The sequence below is a fragment of the Microtus oregoni genome, unplaced genomic scaffold (assembly GCF_018167655.1).
Source record: "Microtus oregoni isolate MIOR12 unplaced genomic scaffold, Mior012 000067F_000, whole genome shotgun sequence".
Lineage (NCBI taxonomy): Eukaryota > Metazoa > Chordata > Mammalia > Rodentia > Cricetidae > Microtus > Microtus oregoni.
Window position 1 is genome coordinate 1,750,641 of NW_024543953.1, and position 27,690 is coordinate 1,778,330.

Below are 27,690 nucleotides of genomic sequence, written 5' to 3' on the forward strand. Positions count from 1 at the left end.
AGATAGAAAAGTTATATTCTTCATTCTGGTCACCATGTTTTTATCTTTCTTTCTTTCTTTCTATCTATCTATCTATCTATCTATCTATCTATCTATCTATCTATCTATTTATTTATTTATTTAAGATTTCTGCCTCCTCCCCGCCACTGCCTCCCATTTCCCTTCCCCTCCCCCAATCAAGCCCCCCTCCCTCGTCATCCCGAAGAGCAATCAGGGTTCCCTGCCCTGTGGGAAGTCCAAGGACCACCCACCTCAATCCAGGTCTAGTAAGGTGAGCATCCAAACTGCCTAGGCTCTCACAAAGCCAGTGCGTGCAGTAGGATCAAAACCCATTGCTATTATTCTTGAGTTCTCAGTAGTCCTCATTGTCCGCTATGTTCAGCAAGTCCAGTTTTATCCCATGCTTTTCTACATCAGCTTCTAGTCCTTGCTTACCTATACACTAATCCTTACAAACCAAGATACCATACAAGTAGAACCTTTTCCTCTATGGTTACATTGTCAAGCCTTGAGTGTAGTTTCTTTACTAGCTTCTAGTAACAATTTGTCATCATCCGTTTTTTTTTTAATGTGCCTTAAAGTTGTAGATTTTCTCAGATATTATGTAGAAAGAGAGAGACCTTGGAACACTCATCTGTAAATGGGATGTCCCTATCATATACTTCTCCCCAGGGAGCCCTACAGAGGAGGATTCAGAAAGAGTGCAACAGCCAGAGGGGATGGAGGATACTGGATGAACAAGGCCCTCTAAATCGACTGAGCAAAGCTCATATTAACTCACAGAGACTGATGTAGCAAGCACAGTACTTGCATGGGTCCATAACAAGTCTTCTGTGTAAATAATATAGCTTTCAGTCTCATTTTTTAATGGAATGCCTGAGTGTTTTAACGAGTGGGTCTCTGACTGTTGTATCTTCTCTTGGGCCCTTTTTCTTCTGTTGGTTTGCCTTGTCCAATTTCTATGTAATGTGGGTTTTTTATTTTTGTTTTTATCTTATGAAATTTATCTTATGATATTGTCATGTTGGTTGTTATCTTATAGAAGCCTGTTCTTTTCTAGTGAGAACCAGAAAAGGAGTAGTTACAGAAGGGAGGGGAGGAGCAGGAAGGAGTAGAGGGAGGAGAAAGTGTAATAATCCTACTGCACATACTGGCTTTGTGGGAGCCAGGCAGTTTGGTTGCTCACCTTACTAGACCTGGATGGAGGTGGGTGGTCCTTGGACTTCCCACAGGGCAGGGAACCCTGATTGCTCTTTGGGCTGACGAAGGAGGGGGACTTGACCGGGGGAGGGAAATGGGAGGCGGTGGCAGGGAGGAGGCAGAAATCTTTAATAAATAATAAAAATAAATAAATATAAAAAAACAAAATAAATTGAATAAGAAAAACCCTATTTTTCAATTAAAGGAGGGACTATTCTAATAAAATTATTTAAAAGAATATTTCTTCCTTCTATCCTTCCTTTCTCCATTATGTCATAATCTGTTTATTTGGAAATGATTGCTAAAGGCATGAAGTGCACTTACAGTTAGCAATTGTCTTCTGGTTTCTATTGCTGGGAAGAGATATATGACCAAGCAACTCTTAGAAAGACAAACATTTAGTTGGGGCTGTCTTATAGTTCAGAGGTGTAATCCATTATTGCCATGGTGAGAAGCATGGCAGCATGCAGGCAGACATGATGCTGGAGAAGGAACTGAGAGTTCTACATCTTGATCAGTGGGTAGCAGAAGGAGACTACCACACAAGCCTACCTATGGCATCTGAGACCACAAAGCCCATGCCCATAGTTGCTTTCTCCAACAAAGCAACACCTACAACAAGGCCACACTTCCTAATGTTGCCACTCCCTATGAGCCAAACATTTAAACCCAGGAGTCTATGGGGGCTGTACCTATCCAAACCAGCACAGAAATGTAAAAAAGCACACTATACACTATCAAGTAAAGACTAAACAATGTGTGCATCTTCAAAGTAAACATAAGGCTCTCAACAGAATATAACCAACTCTTCCTTGCAGAGCTGTGGAAGCAGTCATCAAGGAAGGGGCAACATTTAGAGAATAGATAGGACTCTGAGTGGTGGCAAAGGGCACAACAGAACAGTGCTTGCATAAGCCCTGCATGATAACAACAAAAAAGACTGAAGGATGCTGTGACCCATATGGGTATGAGTACCGAAGCATCTGGATTAGTAGTTTTAGATGGCCAATTAGAGTTAAACTCTGGGGAATCAAGTTCATTCCTGTGACATGACCTGGGAGCAATGCAATTAGTTTGGTCTTATTTATAAAAGAAAAAAAAGAGCAATCATATTTATCAGATTTTATGCTGATACTTTTGGCAATATCTGTCATTTAAACTCTGTTTCACTAGCCCTATTCCCTTTAAACTGAATCAACACTAAACAGTAAGCCTCATTGTCCCAGTCTGGGTATGAGACATTTTTTTCTGGCACCCATGCTCCCCACACCCCATTGGTTACCCTGGGCTTGCCATCCTTTTCTGTAGTCTCAACTCACTGTAAGCACTTCAAATAGAACAAATAATTCAATCCTCACTACAACCCAGACATGCTGGTAATTTGATCATTCGTAACATACAGAGAAGAAAACTGAGAAGTGTAGTCAATAAATAAGGTGCTTCAGAGCTGCCATTAATAACTTAGAAAACTAGTTTGGAGATATAGATATTCTGAGACCAGGGGTCAAACTAGCTCTCATTACAGATGCCCTATTTTAAAGTATATCTTTTAAACAGTGGCTGTCTCCAATCAATGTGCCTAAAATGGGTGATTGCCTTTTTTTCTGTGCTTGTACCAGAACTAGGTGAAACTACCCTTTGAGAACCTATACCACCCCAAAAAAGCTATGACAGAGCTCATCCAAAAAAGAGAACGACAATCCTAGATGTCTTTAATCTAACTCTTCCATTTGCATGCTTCTTAGTCTTGTTGAAGTTCCTCTAAGTTTCATTTTCCTCATCTATATAAGGCTGTCTGTCTGTCTGTCTGTCTGTATGTATGTTGCAGTAGGAGCCGTGGGCTGCGTTCCTGCCACCTGCCCCCAGCTGCCTGGCTAGCTTATGCCCCAAAATAACAACACACAAACTGTATTCATTTAAACACTGCTTGGCCCATTAGTTCCAGCCTCTTAATGGCTAATTCTTATATCTTGCCTACCCCATATTTAGTAATCTGTGTAGCACCAGTCTTACCGGGAAAGATTCAGCATGTCTGACCTGGCAGCTTGCTTCATCACGTCTGCCTCAGAGAGGAGAGCTACGGCGTCTGAGCTCACATCCTTTCTTCCAAGCATTCTGTTCTGTTTACTCCACCCACCTATGTTCTAACCTATCAGGCCAAACAGTTTCTTTATTAATTAACCAATGAAATCGGCAGATTGATATTTGACACTCCCACATCAGTATGTCTCCTTTCCTCCTCTATGTGTGTGTGATTTTCAAGTCAAGCGACTTATGAATCTGTAAATTTACAAAGACAAACACAATTTAAAATTCTCAGTGTGTTTCCTTACCAATCACAAACTTAAATTACCCCATTTCTTATGGAGACTATAAATCCTCACAAAGAAGGGAATAAACACATGCCAGGTAGAACCAAGAGAGCACCAGTCTCCTTGGGGGAAGTTTGGCATAGGCAAGTGTCTTCTAGAACAGCAATGGCATCTTAAAATACTAAATAAAATCAAAAGAAAAATAACACAATATTGTTTGTAATATGTCTATGAATCAATCATTTTTGGAACAGCTATTTGTGCTATAATGGCAGAGCTGAGCAATGATGACAAAGACCATATGTTTTCAAAACTCAAAAATATGTATTATTTAGCCCTTTAAGAGAAAAGTTAGCTGACCTCTAAAATCCAGATCCCATAGGATTGTCATCCAGGTGATTATTTAAAAGAGCCTTACATGAATTTGTAAATATGGTTTGTTCTTACTATGTACTGGACTATATGGTATTTCTGTGCAAAAAATTACTGAGCTTCATGTCTAGTGACTTTTTTAATATCACACGCAATAACAATTATTGTATGAACATAGATTTTTTTTAGGACCATGATATATGGTTGTATATGCATGGTGACTTTGGCAGCATATAAAAGTGTTTTCTTTATTTGTATATCTTGTATAAAATTATTTATCCATATTAGCATTAAAATCATGTCAAGAATATATGAAATCAATTATACAAAATTGTGGAGTGACTTCATCCTCCTATTTTCTTTATGCATCACTATACTGATGCACTGAAACAACCAAGTGTTTGAGTATAAAGGCCATCTTAAAAACAAGTTTACAGAACAAATAAAATGTGTTTTATTCTCCTATCAGATCTTCTTTGATTGACTTTGGAACCTGTGTTTAATTTCCTGATGGTATACAAGTCTAAACCTGCCCTGCATCTAAATCCTCTAGAGAAACAGTAGATAGAAATACTTGTTTAAAATTAAGCTGATACAAATGGTTAGCAACTCATTTTTATGTATTTAAGAAAGACATATGACATTCTTGATAGTTGAAACTCTTGAACAATTTTAGAGAATCCACTTGGCATAAATTATTTTGAAGTATAATTAATATTTTTCTGCCATCTTTGGAAGGTTTTGTTGAACATTCTTTAGTGTTTCTTCATAGCTTTGATAGTATTATCAGCATCAATTATTACATTGTGCTGTAATGATCCAGTATGCTATAACTGTTCCCTGAAGGAATAAGAAGACAGATAAGATGAATGTTTTCCTTGCCATTAAATGGCCATAGACTTGTGTGCTTTCTTTAAGTTCTGAATTTGCTATGCTTTTCTCCATGGACTCTTATGCTGTAATTTTCACATTTCATTGATCTTTAACAATGATATGACCTCTACAAATAAATTCCCTTCCTTGCCATCTGTAATTTCCTAAGTAGTAGAATCTGATTGTTCAACATTTGAGAGACCTTTCATCAAAAGGCAGTTGGTGCTCTAGTTACAGACAGAAAAGGGACAGTGGTAAGGAAGTAAATATGAGAAAGGTACAATGACATATATTTGTATAAAAATATAATGATAAAATCAGTGATCAGTACACACCAGCACAACTTTTAGATGTGTTCCGTTATTTTTCCTTTCTTTCTATTAAATTCATTTTTGACAATTTCATGTATATAGTTCATTGATTGTACTTACTCTCACCAGCCCTCAACTTTCTTACTTTCCATTCACATCTGTCAAAATCCTTCTCCTCCATATAGCTTCTTTTCCTGTCTCATGCCATTTTCATTTGTGATCCAGTGAGCTTAACCAACAAACAATGTGTAGTAACCGTTTTAAGAGCCATTCCTTGGATGCTTGTTCATTGTTTGGTTTACAAGTGAAGACAATGACTATCCTTCCCCTAGAGTCCTTCAGTTGTCAGTATTTCAGAAGGTAAGGTAGCATTCCATGACCCCCTCCCCAATCCACAATTGGCTTTTGACAGACCTTTCTAATGCAGGCAACCATAGCTGCTATGAGATTCTGTTTGCAACAGCTGTGTTGTGTCTTGAAGAGAACATTTCACAGTCCTTCTCCCTATCTTCTGACTCCTACAGTATTTCATTCTCTTCTGCAGTGTTCCCTGAACCTTTGAGAGCATGGCATAAACGTCTTGTTTAAGGCTGAATATTCAACTGTCATTCTCAGCATTTGTGCAGCCATTACTCTGTATACACCTCTACTCAGTGCAAATATGAGCTTCCATAATTAAAGATGAGTGGGAGTGGCATTTGTCTATAGGTATAAGCATAAATATTTAAAATGCAGTTTGGTGTTATATTAGTTTAACTAAACAATATTGAGCCCCTCCTTTGGCCAATAACCTTTCTAGCCCATGTGTAACCGGGAACTGCTCATTCATTTCCAGACTTCTCAGACCCAAATAGTCAAACAGAAACTGTATTAATTGCAACACTGTTTGGCCTATTGGCTCAGGTTTCTTATTAACTAACTCTTATATCTTAAATTAACCAATTTATATTAATCTGTGTATCATCACAAGGTTGTGGCCTACAGGTAAGGTTTTGGTTGGTATGTCCTTCTCCTTCGGCAGCTACACAGAGTCTCTTTGACTCTGCCTATTCTCTCTATATATCTCTGTTCAGATTTACTACCTGACTTTACTCTACTAAGCCATTGGCCAAAACAGCTTCTTTATTAATCACTAATAATAAAACATATTCACACCACACAGAGGGGAATCCTACATCACCCATGGATTTTTGTTCAATGTTTATATTAACAAACAAAAATATTTAATGTTTCTATTATTTGCAGAAGACGTTGAGCAGTATACTTTACACACAGTCTATTTATGCTCTTTAGCTGAGAGGAATTTTTTACTACTTTTTAATTGTAGTTTTCTAGAGTGACTATCAAGAAGCCAAACCTACTATCAAAGTACAATAAAATAGACTGAAAACTTTACTTTTAGCTAATGTGCAACACTGCCATATGGTTCTTTGCTTATTTTTTTAAAGAAAAAAATATGCTGTGATTTTTTTCTTCTCTGTAGTATAAGATTCACCCTAAAGAATACATTACTCAAAGCAATGACTCCGAGAAAGCCAATTTTATATCAATTTTTGTTAAGTGCTATTGATGGAACCTGGGACCTTGGTGCTTTGTTGCATAGCCTTGCCAGTTCTCTACTGAGTCTCCACTACTGTGCATGACCTGATGGATTTGTTACTTTTTTATTGCTATGAGAAAATACCATGACCAAGGCAACTTACAGAAGGAAGGCTCTATTTGGGGTTATGGTTCCAGAGGGATAAAAATCCATCACCATCATGGCAAGGAAGTATGGCAGCAGGCAGGTTTGAATAATGAGAGAGCTCTTATTTCCAACCTTAAAGAGTGAACTAGAATTAGCACATGAACTTGAAACCTCAAAGTACACCCCTGTGATATCCTTCACAAGGTCACACACCTCCTAAACCTACCTAAGCAGCAAAGGGTTCAAGAGTCAGAGACCGTAGGGGACATTCTCTTTTAAATACTTCTGAGCACTACTGTAATGCTTTTGCCTACCAAATTTGTCAAGATCTGCCACACTCTCAGAAAGACTCATAAGTACAAGTCTCGATTTCTCAAAACAGTGAATGAATTTTGTGAAGGGTGATTTTCAAACAAAGTCTAAATCCTTTAAATAATATAGTCTACTAACATATTTCAAATTACTTCCTATATCTCAGCAGACTTGTAATAAAGTTTTATGAACACCTCTGTTGAACTAATTTAAAACTTGTACATTTTAAAAGTGGGGTGTTTTTTACCATGGGAGAAACTTGACATATTTATTAATTACAATCATGTTTACACTTTTACAAAAACCATGATCATGTGTTTGGTTGAACCAAGTACACTTAACTTTTTTAGAGGCATCATTGCCTGGCTACGTAATAAATTCTCAACTTGAATTTTATACATATGGGTCATTTGTTCTCATGTGGGTGGGACTCATGTTCAAATAGACATGATCTTTACTGTTAATTATAATTAGGTGACATTTTTTATCTTGTGGCAACAGCCTTGGTTAGTAGGTACAAATATAGCTACATACAGAAATTTAACTAATACAATTGTTAACAGTGATTTCTTATTTGTAAACATTAACAAGATTATATCCTCAGCAATAACAGGCAACTCTCCTCACACTCATATCATTTTAGTAATGTCTCTATTATATGTTTTTTCTTACAGGAATCTCAGCATCTGACTCCAGGATTTACCTTACAAAGTAAGTGATTTTTATTTTTTGTTTTTTTCAACTCCTTATGCCAGTCACCCATAATCTTAGTTCCCTTACTTTTCCCTCTTTTCTACTTAATGTCATTATAGTATGAAAGAGTGATAATAATGAAAGGTTACCTGGTGATTTACCATTCTAGTTCCTCTTTTTCATCTATTATTATGGCAGAAGACTGTAAAATTATCTGGGAGGGCTGCATGTTTAGAAAGTAATTTAATTCTGAATACTCACTTACAAGAGAAGCATGAACAGTAATTGTTTGTGTCCTTTCTATTCAGAGTGGAGTGACCCGACCAGCAGAGCTTCTACAAAGTCAGTATCATTGAAGTCGTGAGTATTTGGCCTCCCAAAGAAGGACTTTTTAGGGCATTTTGGCACAGAATCAGCACCAGGATGCTGAGCAACCTCTCCCTTTTGTGGTTTCTTTTTTGAGACTATGAACTTTACTCTCAGTTTCAAGTTAGTGGGGGTTAATCAAATTCTCATTAGCTTAGTATGTTTCAGCTACCATAACATATATACCATAAGCTGAGAAGTTTATCAATAGGAGACACGAATTTCTAAATATTGTAGATTCTAGGAAGTCAGAGGCAAAGTCACCAGTACAAATGGTATCTGCTGAGATAGCTATATTCTCACTATAAACTCATGTCATAGAAGTGGAAAGAGGTCTCTGAAGTGGTTTTGGTAAAGACACAAATTCCATTCATGAAGGCTCACCTTCATGACAGAATTCTCTCTCTGAAGTCCCACCCTTAGTGCTGTCATTTCCAAGGAAGGACGAGAAATATATATTTTGAGTAGATAGAATCATTTGAACTAAAGTACCTGTGATCAGCAAGAAGAGTAAAAATGAATGTGGTTAGTAACCAGCTCTCTAATAATGTAGACACACTTAGGGCCAATACCTAAAAACAACTGTGACTCCAGTGAAAAAAATCTAGGTATTACTTTCCACCATTTTGATGAGACATTGAGCTTCATGTAACTATAGCTAAGCAACAGCCAGTTGGAACTCCTAAGGGCAAAGAATGGATGTGAAAAAGCATGTGGCTTGATCTAGCCAGTTAGTCCAATACCCCACTGATTGCAGGTCATCTGTCATCTGTGCATTGCAGCCAGACAAGGACAGTCAGAAAGACGAGAGAAAGATGCTATGGAACCAGATCAAAGTTTAAAAGTCAGAGTTCTGCAATTCACTCTGCACTGTCTTCATTTTTTAATATCAGCAAAAGGAGGGCTTTATAAAAACCAATTTCCTCTGGTTAACTAATATAGATTTTTTTAAAAATATCCATTTGCCCAAGAGCTTATCAGTGCAGTATTTCTATCATAACTTCTTTATTTCCTAATAATAGAAAATGAAAATAAATTATGTACTTGAAATTTTTGAAAATGAAATAATTTATGACACACAAGTGGCCTTATGGCACACTTGAAGGGAATTGCTCACCTTTTGGAAGATCATGAATAATTGCATAAAACAGCTAGGAATGACTTCAAATACACTGAGACACCAGCATAGTCAATAGTGTTTCCATTCCATATTCTCATTCAGTGTAGTAATTTAATCTCAAAGCACTGACCTGATCACCCGTTCTTTTTGTTTTGTTTTATTTTTTTGTTTTGTCTTTGGAAGTGACCTTGTAATTAAAATCTCAACTTTAACAACCAAGAGTCCTCGATTTTAAAGCACAAGACAAAACAAGGAACAGGAATAATAAAGCCATGTTTTTGATGTGATGGTCACATTAATGGTAATGAATAAATAAAAATCTTTTCTGATATTGTACATTTCATCTTTTCCATTAATCACATGAACTGCTCTTTTTCTTCAGAATGAATGAACCTTAGATCTTACTTCCAAATTGGCACTCCTATATTATCATTTTCCTACTAAAAATAATAAGATACAAAAGAACACATTTGAGGAGTCAATGTAAGCTTGCAAACAAGGAATAGTATAAACTTGTATTTTAATGGCAAAATGAACTTACTCCTAAAGGATGTACATTAGAATTCCATAGTGAAATGTTACTTACCAAATATGTTGTATATTAAAATGTTTTAATAGTCTAAACCTAACACAGGGAAACTCACCAAGAGTTGCTTAGGATTGGAGGCTGCATTTCTGAGAACAGCATTTTACTGCATAGGGTATAGTATAGCTGGTGAGAATAAAATTCTCTGTAAAAAGAATCAGAAAGACTTGAGGGTACTAAGTCCATTTTATGAATAAACCTCTTCTAAGTATTGTTCATCACATTGTAATTGGAATACTTCCAATCTTTTGGCAAGATATGGATTTAAAACAAGAAAGGTCATAGTTGTAATAAAAAGTATTTTTATTTTAGCTTTCAAACACAGTCATTATTATTATTTTTCATATTTTATTGCAGTATATGTTTAAGCCAACTTCTAGGATTTTACATTTGGCAGGGTAATCCCGAAGGTGATTAAGAACATTCTGAGTGTAGAGCAACTGCCAATATTTGGAACTCGGTAAGAAATAACTCCCAAGACAGGCAGGCTTGAAGATATGCCTACTCATGGCCAGCAAATATCTAAGGCAGACCACCTACTGCTTAGTACAGTGGAGAGAGATTAGAGCCTTGGAAAACAGAATCCCTTAATTACTGAGATCATCTATTCATTTTGCTCAGCTTGGTTTGCTTTGCCTGCTTGACAAGATGTAGATCTTCCATTCAAGTGTGAATTGTTTATAAGATTTGCACCCATGGGCACCAAGCCTGTGATCACATACCTCAATGGCTCTGAGTTTTGGCTTGTGACTATCCAGACTCCATATTTGTACTTGACATTTGCTGCTCTTTCTATGGGAAAGCTTCAGCACTTAACTGACCTTCTAGAGAAGTGGGTATTTTCCCATTCATTTGCTCTACTTTGTCGACATATAGTACTTCTATCAGCTCATGATAAGTAAAGAAAATCTGACTGGGTGAATTTAGAAGGCTCTGCTGCTACCGCAGTCATGGAATTTGAGGGAAAACATTGAATGTAAAATATGTAAGTTTAAGACAGTGTAATTTATCTTTACTTGAAGGTAAATAGAGTCCCTTAAATGAAATTAAGCAACTTAATGAGTAAATGTATATACAAATATGAATACCTCCACAAAAGCTTGTTAGATCCCAAATATAAGCATACTCTTTAGTAATTAAACAACATAAAAGTGTGTTTAACTTTAATCCTTAATACTTTCTAGAGGATTGAAGTCTCAGCAGTCAGCCGCCCCCACTGCAAGTCCTCAGCCTCTGTGAGTCTCTTATTATAATTGCTAAAATGTCCTTACTCAAATCTCTTAAATACAATAGTTTCTAATCTCCTTCATAATCGGCTTGTGTTCCTTAAACAGGGAAAAGCTTAAGTGTTAGAAGGTCAAGTTATTTTTCTCAGAAATACAGAGTTGTATATTTGAGCACAAATATCATATCCATTCTGTATTTATCACTTACTTGATTCAGATATACTACTTCGTTGACTCTCAAGGAACCCATTAAAGGCCAATAGAGAAAACAAAACTTGGATTTTTTTTTTTACATGGCTTCATGAAACTGATCTAATATAATCATCAAGTACTTGCCATTACAGCATTCTTATTAGCCTATTTATATTTGGTTTTGCTTAGGCATTTAGAAACAACAACAGTAACAACAAATGAGATGTATTTAGTTTCCCCGAGAAGAATTCTAGATAACTTCCATGAACCCAAAAGTGTTCATTCAGTTAGCCTTTGAACACAGTTGTTTTGTGAGCACTGTTGAGAAGATTGCAACTCTAGATATTAAGTTCCTTTGTCAAACTTGGTTATTAGCATTTGGACTTTGTTCATTTGGAAACCATCCAGAACCCCTCTTATCCAAACAACTCTGTGTTTTAAGGCATACTATTGAGAGTGTCTGGATAGTTTCCATACAAGCCCCAATATAAAGTCAGATGTAATCATCATGCTTTTTTTCCCTGCCATAAAACAAATACCTCTACTTATAATGTTGACTATGTGTTTGAAAACAATCATAAATTCAGAAAAATGATGACAAGCTATTTGAAGTCAGACTTACTGTGTCCAGCAACAGTTTCCATATGTGTAGTTAACATGTTTGTTGCATGAACAAATGCATGCATGAAATTCTAGGTAGTAGGAAAGGAAGCTATGCTCTTACATGAAGGGCAGAAACCTCAAATAATGTCCATTGTGCTTTTGAGCACACCTGTCCTGATGATCTTATCAGTCATCCTGAAGCTATATTAAATACAGTCTATCCCTAAAGCTTATGCAGTCCACTTGGAAGATAAATTATCCATGCACCTCTATCTTAACATCACATTTTGGCTACAAAGGATTATTCAAGTAACTGTTATTTAGTTAAAATAGTTTCAATGCAGACTATGAGCCTTGTGTGTTTAAATATTCCTCATTTCCTACAAGACTATTCTTTTACATGCACTCTGATGGGTTCAAGAATTAGATACAAATGTGACCTTTTTTCCAGGCTTGTTGGTACATGCCTATAATCCCAGAACTTGGGGCATGAATACAAGAGGATCAAGTGTTTGAGGTTTAAGGCCAGCCGGGGTCAAATGAGACTCTGTCAAAAAGAAAAATTAGAGAAATAAAGGAGAGGAAGATGTTGGAAGAGGAGAGAGAGGGGATATTAGTCTTTTTGTATCCTGATACAAACCTTGATTTGTAGAGCTGGTTGGTAAGGATGGATCCCACAAGAAATTATACCTCTCTGCTTTGTAAGATACAAAACTGGTAAAAATTGCTTTATTTAACTCAACTATCATCATCTCTAAATTGTCTCTAAATGTTAGGAGGAATTCATTACCATGGAGAACAGGAAGCTTATGAGAATGTGTTTTTCAGAATGCTATAATCAATAGAAAGAAAGCATTATTTTTAGATGAATTTTCACCAATTTAACAACAAAAATTCCTCACATTCATTATAGGCATGGCCATCCTTCTGCCAAAACTTTCATCATGGAAAATGTTTCCTTTGAGAATTTTATTTGAGATTTATCAACTGCTCTGCTTTATTACACAGCAATAACCCACATTCTCAAGCTATTTCAGACATTGTTTTGTAAGTAGATTGTTTGGTCTGCTACTTGGATGCAATTTGGTAGCAAAATGGCTATGTGGTATAGCAGAAAAGTGGTTTCTTCATCAGATTAATCCTTAATCAAAATATGGGATATGATACTTGAAATTCAGAAATGCTAATAATCACTTTGAGTTAACTCAACAACTTAATTTCCTGAAAAATCTAGTAATTGTAGTAACTTTCAGTAGTTACAGTCATTCTGATTTTTTGGACTAAAAAAATCATGCCAACACTTGCTTTTAACCTGTCTTGTATGCCCTGTGTCTCACATCCTGCCAACTTTTCCAAAGGACTTAATATATTTTTGGATGTTCTCCACTGCATCAGTACAACCACCTGGGAGCAGAGAAAACAAAATTTGGCAGTCTGTTCAAGCTGTGAATTAAAGGTAATTCACAGTTTGAAATGAAGCAGCATGAGGTCCTTAAGAAGAGTAATCAGACATCAAGAGAATTTTATATTGAGGGTTGTATATTGGCTAATGTTTCAACAAGCAATATCAGCATTTGCAAGGATCATATCAAGCATGCTGAAGCTGTTGTAGTTTGATGGTGCCAGGACTGAGACCTGGAGTTCCTTTAAGAGGAGTTGGAGCTTTCTGCATTCACCATCACATCTTTTTACTTACCTAATGTAGTTAAAAATCATGTTTTATTTTTGTGCTGTGGCTCATAGGTCCAAAACTCTTAGCAGTCAAACATTTTAGATGGATTTTAAGGCATCTATACAGTTTAAAAAAAATGTTTTCCTCTCTCTCTTTGGGAAAAATTGGGTACCTCTTCTATTTGATTTGTATCCATATCTAAATTGACTGATTGATTGGTTGATTGATGGATCCTTCCATCCATCCATCCATCCATCCATCCATCCATCCATCCATTCAGGTTTTCATTTCTCTTAACAAGTATGCGTTCAGTACCTACTATGTGTGATTCACTGGGTCAGACACACTAGCTCAGGGTAAATACTGCCCATCGTTCTCTCAAGGAGCGCACAGTCTTAGTAAAATTAGAAATCAGTAACTCAACTAATTCATTCTTACAGAGCATCTTATATGTACCAGGCCTTTCCAGTCACTCGTTCTATGTACAACCAGCCTATGCTGTTGTTTATTATTACAAAAGCAAAAGCCAAAGCTCAGAGTCACTGAGTAAGATACCCAAAGCACTAGTCTTGCAAAGGTTGAAGCTGGGACTTACTGCAGAGCACGTGATCTTTTTCCATTAGGGCCTAACTTTGGGTACTTCGGAAGTAGCATTTGAAGACAGGTATAATATTAATTAAGAATTGGGCCTAATCTCAATGCAGACCTATATGGTAGGCATCAATTTAGTTAAAATCGGGTATCTACATAGTATTGCTAAGTTGAGTCTTCCATGTATTGCATATACTACACATGGCAATGTAGAAACTCTGGAAGCAGATTCTTCTTCATCTCAGAGACTGAAGACAGATTACATCACTAAGACTGTAAATATGTCCCCTACAGTGAGGCGGGAGGATCTATGCCCTCAAGGGACTTACATCATCATGAAAGATCTAAGATAGATTGTTATGGCATGTGATGCAAACATTTCTTTCTGGAAAACTCCATTTTCATACTAAAACAAAGCAAAGATAGAACTAGTACACAGTCCTACTTTTATGAGACATTTAAACCTCTCCTTCATGCCTAGCAACCTATTTGATGAGAAATGGTAAACTAAAAATACTCCCTTCTGTTATTAACCACAGTAACATATTTCAGAGTTTCCATCAGTGTTTTGAACTGTAACTAGCATTGAAGTAAATAATACTGTTAAGAGTACATAGGATTAATAACAGAAAAAATTAAAATAATTTCAGTAGTGTAATTAAATAGGGTGCCATGATAACACACACATGCACACACATTCTGTATTCCAGAATTTGAGGGTCGTCTAATGCTGTCTGATCTAATAAGATGAATGTGGACACGTGTTCTTCTTCACATACTAGTTCGTGAATACTGCAATCAGAGATGCCTGTGCATATGAACTTTTAAAGCACTTTCATTCACTTTATTAGCCTTCTGTGAGCAATAAGAGCAGTTTTGTTAAAGAATCAGGTAGGAAGAGACCAGACATAGGGAAGGTAAGATACCTGCTCAAATTCTCCTACCTAAGGAGTAGTCAAGACTAGAAGTGAAAACAAGGTTTGCCCACTAGAATATGCTGCCTTGTTTCTAGAGTTCCCAGATGAGTACAAATCCAGAATTTGTATAAAATTCTGATAAGTCTTCCAGTCCCAAGTGTAGAAAATATGTCAGCAGAGTAGACATTCCACATAGATCATTCCTAGAAATTAAAAATAAGAAGAGAAAACTGTTAAAAATATTTCTTAGAACGAGCCTCTCCGCTGATGCAAATAATTCCAATCAGACCAAATTAGACCAAATAAAAGACACCCATATTTAATAGATTACCTTACTCCCAGGTGGCACCAGAAAAGCATGGTGAGGAAAAGTGACAGAAGGGGAGACTGCGCGAAACCCGGAAACAACATATTCATTTTCTGGGGGGAGGGGGAGGAGTCACCACTTGGCAGGCTTTCCCAGAGGTGGAGTCAGGACTAAGGCAACTCCCAGGGAAGCAGGCTTGAAATGGATGCCAAGGGCTGGAGTTGCTCCTCCAATAAAACATCCCAGATTCCTTGAATATAGAGGTGTTGGCTCAAGTCTGGCTACTTCCTGTGGGCATGGGGCGATGCTTCCAACCAGGCATCCCAGACTCCTTGGATATAGAGGTGTCAGTGGGCTGGGGTCTCACTTCCAAACAAACATCCCAGACTCCTTGGATATAGGGGTGTCAGAGGGGTGGGGTCTCACTTCCAACCAAACAAAACCCCAACTGAGATCAGACTAGATGAAAAGAACTATAGTCCCTAATTTTAACCTATTTGTTCTGCTTTTCCATTCTATGAAGCATCTCATAACCAGGCAGAACCTTTGCCACAATGACATTATTTCCCAATGTCATGCTTTAAAGGCTCTGCTTTTGACATATTTTCAGAGCTGTTAAAAGCCTTTGAATTTTATTGACAAATGGGGGACAATGTTGGTAGAGTACCACAGATGCACAGACAATTACAAGTGGAAATCAGTTGAAAAATTAGACAAATGCCTTTCTTTGTGGTTTGTCCATTTCTATTAACAATATGCACAAAAGGAAAAATAAAGTCTCAAAGCTATCTGATTGACATCCCCAAAGATGCTGCCAAGAGGCTTGGAGGGAATAAAGTATGATTGTATTTGCTCCCCTGTGGAATGTCTACATCTAGAACTTGCAAGAATAACACTTTATTACACTGCCATGTCCTAAATGGAGGGACCAGGGTGCCTAAGAGAGTGATGTTAGAAGGAAAGATGAATATCACTCCCATGATTGTCTTTCCAGGTCTCTGGTATATCCAAACAGACATGCATGTCTGCTCAATCAGTGCAGCTACTCATGTGTTGCATTAGCCAGGCCTGTCTGGCACTCTTTGTACCAATCCATTGAACAGGTTCACATATTTAACCACATTGCATTCTCATGATACCCTGAGAGGTAGATATGATTTAACCAATTTTATAGAGAAGGAGATTTCATCTCAAAGAAATTAAATGACTTTCTGAAAAATCACAGAAATTAATCAGAAAGAAATTAAATGACTTGCTGAAAAATCTCAGAATTAGTTCTGAAGGGAAGTGAAATTTTCTCTAAGATTCTTGAATTTAGAACTCAAATTACAGATATAAAGTTATAAGTTGACTAACTTGTTTAGCATTATGCAATAATTATAATTGTTACAATTGGACTTTACCAAATTCTCCAGGCTAAGAGCTATGATCTCTACTTGTGAGAGTTACTCAAATTGCAGCTCTCTGACGTACTCTGTTCTATACCCTGGTGAATTAACTGAGTGCTTTTCTTAGCATTTGTCTCTTCGTTCTCAGACTCTTTGATGGACTGTGTTATCTTCAGATGAGCCTATGCACAGGCTTTGAAGGCAACTATTCCCAAGGTCCCTCTCCTGTTGGAAATGAGAGTCATATTCAGAGAGGTTCAATGAGGTTTCCAAGTTCAGACAGCTACTAGTATTGGCAGTTGCTCAGTCCCAAGCATTTAGGCTTATAGCTGAATGTTCTTTTTGCTGTTTAGCATTATGTTTCACAAATGTTGTGTCAATGTGCTTGGAATCAAGGCATAAGCTGGCAATGCTGTCAGAGAACAACAGATTTAAATCTATAATGACAAGTGTCACACCCCAGTTATATTTTATATGTTTCTTAATATATAACTAATGATTCATTGGGACATGGTTAATGTAATGATTCTTCAAGTACTTACAGAATAATCTGAAAACTTAAAAAAAATCACGTGCTTCATAAAAGTTCATGGTCATACAAATGGAATTTGGGGTTGGGCCTGCTTTTGTCTTCATTCTTTTTCATGGTGCTTTTTAATTCTGAGATTGAAAAGGACCTACAAAGTGACCTTACTTGCTCTTTACTAGTGGATTAAAATTCCAGGTTGTTACTATGGTAACTGTACCTTGGAAAATTAGACCCTGACAGAGCTGCTGTGAACTTTGACAGCTTCTTGATGAAAATAATATGTATGTCAATTGATTAGAATGTGTTTGTATGTGTTAGAGAGGGAAGACCAAGATTACTTATGGGTGGATTTTTTTAAGTGTTAAAAAAGACTGGCTTCAGTTTGAAGAAAGCTCTTTTCTCCATGAAATTTAAATCAACTTTAGCTCAATTTATGCTATTCAAAATGAACCATGATGTTCAGCATTCATGGTGGCCGGAAGCCAAGATGCACAGTAAAGATGTGAAGATAGAGAAGATATCCCAGATAGAGGTATATCCCAGACAAGCATCACTAACCCTAGGAAGTAAATGCCAACTACAGTCAAAGCAGATTGCTGCATCTAGGCATCTGAGTACAATGCAGAGAAGCAGTTTGAGAGACTTTCAATTCAAAAGGACAAGCAGTTGCTCATGCCCCTGGTGGCATAAAGCCCTGAATCCCATGACTGTTCTCCAAGTTGTAGAAACAAAACAAAAATATAATGTGTCTTATCTCTCAGGAAGATTAAGAAATAAGACAATGGTAATTTTCAGAATTTCATTGTACATTTCTGTCCCAAAGCAAACTTGGCATCGTAGACTTTGCAATGAGTTATGAGTACATCTGTGGTTCCATGGCAACATGTTTTTGTTCTTTAGACCAGTGGTCACATTGTGGTGACCTTAATTTATAAAATTATTTTCATTGCTACTTCATAATTGTAATTTTGCTACCATTATGAATCATAAATGTAAATATCTATGGTTTCTGATGGTACTAGGCAACCCTTGTGAAAAGTTTGTTCAACCCCCAAAGGGACCACAACCCACAAGTTGGAAACCACTGTTTTTGCCCCTCTTCTCTCTCCCCTCTTCATTTTTTCATCCTCTTGTTCCATTCTCTTCCTCTCTCTTCTTTTCTAACATGTCAGTAATAGGAGTTTATTATTTACTCTTAATAATAAGAGTTTCTTACTCTCAGAAAGGAGCTATTTTGAAGTAGAAACTAAGAAAGTTAACATACATCTACATACAATGGATATCAAGCAAATAATTATTCTTGGAGAATACTAAATAGTGTGATTAAGGGAGTAGAGCTATGAAAATTCTCCTCCACTTGTGGAAGGAGAGTACTTTGAGAGAAGCAGCTCTTTCTGAATTCTTATTTATAATAATCAAAATGAAAATCACCTTAAATACATACATGCATGTTTGATACTTTACAACCTCTCATACTTTGATGTAGTCATGCACATTATTACAGTGACGTTTTACTTTTATTTATTTCATTGTTGTATTAAAAAATAAAAGATAAGACATACTAAGTTCTAGACTCGATATTGCATATTTCATATGCATTATAAAATTAACTAGTTACAACTCAATGGCATGTATTCATTGTTATCATCCACACTTTTCTTTTGAATAACCAATATGCATGAATCCATGATTTTTCCTGTGTTTGATTCTGAAAGAAGCCTTTTAGCCTGTCCTTCTTGCCTGTCCATACAGTTTCGAATCCACGGTACACCTGAACTCAATTTTCCCTGACCAAGGCAATATCTTTTCAGAGATAAGACAAGGGGACAAGAAAAAACAGTGGAGGAAAACAATCATTTGGGCAAAAAACATTTTGTCTTCTAAATACATTGATGCAAACATTTTTAAAACCATAATTTGTTGCTTGGTTCATATATATGTGAATGACTACATTTGAAATATCATAATAAGAGTGTTGGCAGTTTTCTAATGAAGTAAAACAGGATCATTTTCTGAATTTCTAGGTCTTTGAATGCATAAGGGAAATCATCTGAATAAAAAATGCAAATAAAGTTTGATTCTGTAAAATAAACAGTCTACCCTCATTGCTTGGACGTATTTTTCCTGATCTCACATATCTTCTCCTGTTTCTTTGGTCTACAAAGACATTTTCAATTCTGCATTAATTATTATAAGGCTTGACTATGAGTCTCTTGAGAAATAAGCTATCTTTTTGCTTGGAGGAAAGATAAAGTAACATTTAAATAGGCTTCAAAAATAAGAATAGAATCTCAAAAGACACACATTGTAGAACACACTGTATATCAAAATATATAAGTATGTAATTGTAACTGACATAGTAAACACATTGCAGAGTGAACTATGATAAATAATCCACAAAGGTGCTATTTCCTTTATTCCTTCGTACTCAGTAAAGAGTCTATTGCCATAAAGTAGATGTACACTGTTTAAAAATATTTGTGCATGTGTTTTCTTTAGACCCAATGGGATATTTTTTCTTCTCTTGCTAGAAAAACTACACAGCAAGGAATTTAGCTAAGTGGCATATGAAGTACAGGTCTAAAGTGGTTTTTAGAAGATAATGATTTTGAGCAATGAAATGTTCTTAGCAATTTGATTCTGAACGTGGCATAAATTAACTTGGTAAAGTAGAATCAAAAGAGGTTCGATTAAATCTTTCCAGCCTGCCATATAACTTGTCATTTCACACCCAGTGCATTCACTACTGACAGCTTTATTCTGAGCCTAAAACAATAAGTAGAATAAGTATAATAGTGTAAATAAACAAATTTCCATGTTGTTTTCTGTTAAAATCCAGAAGCCCAATGAAAATATGATAGAATAATAGCTATTCTTAAGCATGTACCTTTCTATTGGCTCATCTTTGTGGGTCAGCACCCACATCTACTGCACTTTATGGGATCCAGGCTTGAGCAACACCAACCCTTCATCCTTCATTAGTTCTAAGCATAAACCACAATATTCTTTTTGTGTCTACTTCCTAGAACCAGTATTCTCACATCTAAAATAAATAGGTAAGCCACATATGCTGTGACCTTGCTAAACAATGTCCAAGGAAGACACAAAGTGCCTCCTTAACATGAAACACACTAGGAAGATCATTTCCCCCATATCCAAATATGGTCATGTATTTCACTAGTGCAAATCCTAATTTATTTATTGAAGAATAATCCTTACTAATAAATTTTGAACTTAATAAAAAGTAAAAAAAAATTATAGGTCTGAACTATAGTAACCTGGCTTTTCAAATCATATCTAAATTGTGATTGTCTTTTCAGTGTAGAAGAAAATTGATAATGTCTGTTCAACAAAAGAGAGATGCTAGATGAGATGCCTTATTACACATTCTGCAAACATTTAAGAACACTTTTGCTTTAAAATTATTAAGTAGTTTCCAAAGCTTTAATATACAGCATAAGACTCTTGGTTTGATTCCAAGGAGGTAACGGGCCACAAACACAAAGATTTTGAAGCATTGCTTCCTATAAGTAGAATTCCACTTCTTTGTAAAATAAAAAGCAAGCAATACATTAGATGAATTGTGGTAAATGTCTGTTTGAACAGAATTGAGAAAATACACATGTATGTGCCCAACTTATTATGCTTTAGATTGACTGTATGATGTTTATAATTGAATCATTATGATGCATAATTTTATGTCAGAGAAAAAGAAAAGCTGTATATAGATGTTTTCCCACTTGACACAAAGCTGTCACAAAGATCCTAGCATATATTTTCAAATATATGAAAAGGTAATTTTTCACCCTTAAAAAGAATCCTTTACTTTGAAAATAATTTGCTACAGGTTTCCTCTAAATTCATGCATTTACAATATGGCTTAATTTTCAAAACATCAGTTTACATGCACTTTCCAGAAACAAATCTATTGTACAAATCAATGCTTATTTGCATAAGATAAAGCGAACACATTTTCATAAAAAAATATAGAGTAGGTGGTTTATAGTTTCTTCATCATTAATATTAAATATTTATAGTCAACCAGCTTTTGTTAACTCAAGTAGAGATGGAGATGCCACAGGCAGCCTCAGAGGTAGTTCCATAATGCTCATTTATAATTAGTGAAATGCCCTATTTCAGCAGCAGTCAATCAAATACAGTCTTGTTCTTGTTCTCATGGGAACCTAATCCTTCAGTCCCTTCTTAAGTTGGCCTGGTTCACGGACACACAGTATGAGATGAAAAATCGAACAATAAATTACTGAGAAAATTAGAACAGTTTTCAGGACTACCATGTGAAATGGATGTAATTTTGAGTGTGCAGAACATGGCAGCTGCTGAAAAATACACAGATCAGTGACAAGAAGGGTGGAGTGTCATCTCTCAGAAAAAGAAAAAAAAAACTCTCTAAAGAATCCATGGAACTATGGCACAAAGGTTACCTGGAATCATCATTTTGAATTGAACAAACTGCCACTGGGTGCTCAGCAGGGCTAGGTTGTACAGCATCACTTGATGTCTCTCTGACCAGGAACTATAAGTGCTATAAGTGCCTCTTGAAGACAGAAGACATGCCTTGTCCTTTCAAAAAAATTTTTTTTGAATAATGGCTAGTGTTGTTTTTAAAGCAAATGTGTTCAGTCTTGGAGAGTCAAATCAGGCAGGAATACCCTTGTACTGCTGAGATCATTTGTTAATTTAGTTTGTTTCTTTGTCTTGGTTTTTTGAGTGAGACAGGGTTTTGCTGTAGCTTTAGAGCCTGGGAGATTGATTGTTTTTATTATCTATTCTTCTAAGATTTCCACACTGATGTCCCTAAAATAAATCTAAGCATTTAAAATCCACAAGCCTATAACTAGACTTAACAGGCTTTTACTTTTCCATATGGAATCCAGATTTAAATATTTGTCAAAAATGCTTATCAATTTGTTACACGAGGTTGATCCTGGGGGGTTTATTTATAAAGAACTAATTCAGGCTTTATAAATGGAATTACCTGTGACAATTCCTCAAAATAAATTTACTTTCTTAAAATGTATCTGTGGTTAAACATGAAGGTTCTATGTTTGTGTTGTCGGGTGCTATTTAGAAAGGTGACTACATTGACCCTCTTGTATGTATTAATGGTGAAGGTTTTCTCATGCTCTTAGAATCATCCCTTATTAATATCAAATACCTTTCTTTAGAAGCTCTGAATGTATAGTATGATTTACGCCATACCAGTGATGTGAATATTTGAGGGAAGTAAAATCAGAGGGAAAGAAAGACCCTCATTCCACAGTCAGTTATATCTATGCTCGTCACAATTAATTTAGAGATGAAATAGCTAGTTTAATACTTGCTAAATATTCACCCAGGAAATGGTTACTTTGAAATATTATTTTTTCCTTTTCTCCCTCCCTCCAAAAGAAGAATTTTTGGATACAATGTATTTGGGAAGCAGTGGCTTAAACATAACCTAACGAGTTTTTTCATTGTAGGAATTCTTGGAGCCTTTAATACACTAATGACCAGTGTGTTTCTACAAAAGGAGTGGGTACAGAATGGGAAGTGTTTCCCAAACTGATCTGTCCATTGAATTCTTTGTTCCTTGAATACCTACCCAAATCCTGTGGAATAGTTTAGTCTACACCAGCGTGGATCTTTCAGCGATGTCTCTGCTTGTGCAGCCCTAGCTCGCTCCCCTATATACCTAGATGCAGTTGCTCTTTGATTTTTGATCTCGTTACCTTCACTGCACATTCCCTGTAACTGCCCCACAGATCAGAAAATCCATTTCGAATCAAATGTTTCTTTCAGGCAGAATAGCGAAATCACAGACAATTTGCATTCACGACTTAAGGATCTTCATTTTTGTACTGATAATATAGATGGTATTCTGAAATCCCACCAAATTTTCCCCAGGAGATTTCTTTCATAAACAGCTTTTTGTCTTTTTCTTTCTTTCTACCCCACCCCACCACCACGTACAACTGTACATTGTCTCTGGGTGGTTGACTCTGGATCATCTTTCCTTGCTAGGGAGAAAAACAGGCCGAATAGAAAAGAATGCAGCATTCTCACTCCACATTCTCGGGAGATCATTTGCTGCCATATTTTCTAAAACAAGAACTAGATGTGCTTAGCAAATTTTTATAGTAAATACTGCTGAGAAAGATAATAGTACTATTATCCTGGTAATTTTCAAGACTATTTTGAATGCTGGTACTATTGAAACTGTAGTGATGAAGTCAACTCTCAAATCTTAACGCATGGTTGCCCTCTTCCAATTATGTCATCTCCACTTGGCATGCTGCAGCCATCCATCCCCGCGCAGAATTGCCTTCCCCAGACTTCTGGGAGAATGGATTTTTAGAATGCATACTCTCACAGCATGGAAGTAAAGAAAGAACCCACAACTAAGAAGAGAATTTTGAGATGTTGTGAGGCATCTCACAGAAGCCAAAGCCTAACAGTTTCCTGTCTCTATGCTTTTTAGTGAGTTCTTGCTTGTCAGTACGAGGAATCCAGAGGTGCAGTAGTTCTCTTGATGCACCCAAATCTTTTTTTTAACCAGACCAAGAATGTGTCCTTCATCTAGTAACTTTCTTGACAATCTCCTATTGTGAGAAACATTTATACAGTAGCTAATTTGACAGGATAGGCAAGCTGATAATCTAATCTACATATTTAGAGCAAAAATGATTTTGTGTACCCAGAACTCCATTTGATTATCATTTTAATTATTTTATTAACACAAAAATTAATATTGAACAAATTTTGCAATAACAAATACAATATACAAGCAAATCATAATTTTATTGTCTTATTTATGTCTGAAGTTTGAGAGTAGATAATTAGTTGATTGGATAGGAAAACATTTAAAATATTTATGAGTAAAAGAGATAAGGTGAGTTCTGATTAGCTGACTATTTCTTTTCTAATTACAATATTTTTCTGAGTACTTATTCATGATGTAAACACAATAGTATTATGTATCTTGGGACTATGTAGAGAGAAGTTGTCTAGTGGTTATAGTTAGACTGTACTGTAATGACTACTATTTATTGGAGAAGAAAATAAATATTGAAATTTGTATGCCTGGATTAACTTTTATTATGTGTGGATCTTTTTAATTTGTAATGATCACCATTTTATGCATTTTATAAATGGTTTTTCTCTATAAACTAATATATTTAATTATGAAACTTGGGTAGTAGAAGCATGATCCATATAATAACAAAGATAGAAATATGAAATGTCACAAGGCTGGAATGAAATCATCATTCATAAAACCTCGAGGTCTTGTAAATCATGTATTTCACCTCAAAGGTGGAAAATCCTAAACAAAAGTAGCCAACAAATACACACCGGATCTATCTGAGATCACTGTCCACGGAGCAAACCCGTCTTTAAAGTGTTGTGGATACTTGGGTTAAGAAATAGCCATCCAGCTGTATTTCTTTTTTTTTTTTTTTTTTTTTTTTTTTGGTTTTTCGAGACAGGGTTTCTCTGTGGCTTTGGAGCCTGTCCTGGAACTAGCTCTGTAGACCAGGCTGGTCTCGAACTCAGAGATCCACCTGCCTCTGCCTCCCGAGTGCTGCGATTAAAGGCATGCGCCACCACCGCCCGGCCCAGCTGTATTTCTTGACTGTAAAACATGGCAGATGAATTGTCTATTCATAGAGGTTTGAGAAGCTTACAATGAAATATGATACAGACAGTAGCAAAGGCTACATTTTCAAAGCCTCTTAAAGGAACAGCAGTAAAACTTCACTATGTATTCCAAATCTACACTGATGGGCAATCTTTGAGGACAGACCAAATAGAAAATACAGATGTGATCTTAGCTTGTATAATTGAGGCCATTATAATGATGAATGCCACTCAGTGTGAACAGAGTTTCCTCTTGGTGAGTATTTCTTCGTTCACAAAGAAAGAGGAGGCAATGCGAGCAATGAAACTAGACATATAAGAGGCTATAGAAGAAAGAGTTTTTCATCTTCCAAGGAAAGTAACATCATATTCTTAGAAGTTGGAATGTCTTGATTGCTGTAAGATAAGGTAAATTGGCAAATCAGCCCCAGAGGGACATGGCCTTGGGGTAGAAGTTCCTAATTTTGTATCTTTTTTCCCACTATTGTTGGGATTTCATGAAAGCCAAGAGGAAAAAAAAAGTAAATTGACCAGTTTCAGTAGTAAGGTAAGTCTCAAAAATGTACTATGTATGCTTTGTGAAGGCCCAGTACACTGGGAGCAAATCACTAGTGTTTCCTGTGTGGTCAACAATTAATATTTTAGTCAAATAGATTCAAGTGGAAGAATCAGTACATATCATGCTTTTACTTGCCCTACTTCAAAGTTGAGTAGATTGGCTTTAAATGGGCAACTGATCTGTCTTTTTACAATAATACCCAATGCTAATTTGTTGGAGATTCAACTAAATAACTGAATATGCTGATGATGAAAAGACTTCTCTGTATCTGCAATTCCTGTTTTCCTACTTACAACTTAGAATGTTAGGAGGGTGTGGTTAATTTCAATGACATTATTTCTTCTGGAAACTTGGTGTTGCTGGGTAAAGTTAAATCCTTCAAATTCCGCAAGTACTGCTGAAGAAGTGAATTTCTTCTTCATTAATATCTATCCAATATTCTGGAAACACAGGTATAGACTTATGCAGATTAATTTAGCATAGTTTGGCAAATTGTTGCTGTGAGATATATTTTAGAATTTCTTCCTAGCTCAGGATAATGGAGAGAATCAAATAAAGATAAAATTATAAGAATTGTTCTGTAAATCAGATTAAAGCTTTCTGTTTCCTAGCATTGGGGCTGGACACATTTTTACAAGCAACATGGCAGTTGTTCTTGTAATAGTTTCATTCTTTCTAGCAAAAGTAAAACAAAATAGAAACAAGTCTATTACATTCAGCCATCATTAGCTACTGTTAACTGTGATATTTTTTCCTGACAAGCTTTCGCTCATCAGATGATAAGGGAAGCACGGGACAGGTTTGGGAAAAGCTACATGAATGCTGATGAAATAGGTTCTTGTATTCTAAGTGTGCCCAGTTCAGATGTTTAAAATAGAACAATTTACAACCTAGCAGCCAGGACTACATCATGCTAAATAAATTTCTTTTTCTACTTCTTATGGGACTCAACTCTCTCTGAGAAGAGTCATGACATTTCACTGCACAAGGCAGGTCACAAATCGAATAATGTGAAATAACTTTATTAGAGAACTGAAGAAAATGATAGGGGCAATAATGTGCTTTATAGGAAAATTTGATAGCTCTTTAAAGATCAGTGCTTGTGTTTGTTTACTTTGAAGTGAAAAGACAAAAGCTTCATAATAGAATCCAGAGAAACATCCAAATTAAAGAAATACTTTTCTAAATTAAACTGGTCTTCCTGGTCTGTGATGAATTCTGAAAATCTCTCAAAGTACTCCTCAGTAGACAGTCTAGCATAAGGCTGTCGGATAACATGGTATTAGAAAGCTGCTCGGGGATGAATGAAATTCCTCCTAGGGCCACACAGAATAAAACAAGATGGGAGTCACCAGGGTGTTGTCCTGTCCCAAACAAGGATTGAAAGGCCACTTTCTAAAGGGAGAAAGGCACAGCAGGGATCCCTGCATTTGCATCACCAAATGCCTTTGTGGACACACTGTGTACATAGAATCCGTTCAGTTATACAGCATCCATTTATGCTGTCCTTTACCCCATGAGGAATTTTTTTCAGAAACAAAACAAAGGCCATTTATTTGAGCAACAATACATTACTTTTGGAAAAAAATGAGTCATAGTGCAGAATATGGGATAAGCAAGAAGTCCATGCCTCTGTGGTTTTATCTTTGCAACCTCTTTTCTAAGCCACAAACCTCATGAAAGCATCTTTGTCACAATAAGATAACTATGAATGTGGATTAGAGTAGACAGGAATATTGGAGCTGACTAGGAAGAGAAATAGTCAGAACTTCTTACAGACTCTATTAGCAGAGACTAAAGTGTACTGTTGTCTGATACTTAGGCCCTTGAAAAAAAATGAGCTGAAGTTTGAGTTCAGTGTGTATGGACAGATGAGAGAGAGGGGAGGGGAAGGGAGGAATGAAGGAAGGGAGAGGGAGAGAAGGGGGGTCTTTAATTGGCACTAATTAGTGCCCTTGTTGGTAGGGAAGGATTGATAGGGTTATTTCTATGGCTGCTGCCCCTGCTGACTCCCAGTGTTGTTTCCAGGACAAGAGGAAAGCAGTGTAGGTAAACTTGTGTCTTTAAGGCTTCAAGGATTATGTGTACTGCCAAACAGTCTTCACATGTCTAAACTGTCAGCTTAGTAAGATTCTTTGCCTAAGGTATACATTGGCATTTGTTTTAATAAAACAATACAGAATTACTAGTAAGCAATCAATTCAGTAGAATAACAGGCAATTTTATGTTAGTCTGTTAC

General features: G+C 36.2%; 1 protein-coding gene across 1 annotated transcript in view; it reads left to right on the plus strand.

Moving 5' to 3' along the window:
• The window catches only part of LOC121440230 (AF4/FMR2 family member 2-like), a 496,090-nt gene that overhangs the window by 333,342 nt on the left and 135,058 nt on the right, over positions 1-27,690 (plus strand). Inside the window, exons 5-6 of the mRNA XM_041640968.1 lie at positions 7,742-7,778; positions 8,069-8,102. Coding sequence (XP_041496902.1) covers positions 7,742-7,778; positions 8,069-8,102 — 71 coding nt within the window. The remainder of the gene's footprint in view (positions 1-7,741; positions 7,779-8,068; positions 8,103-27,690) is intronic.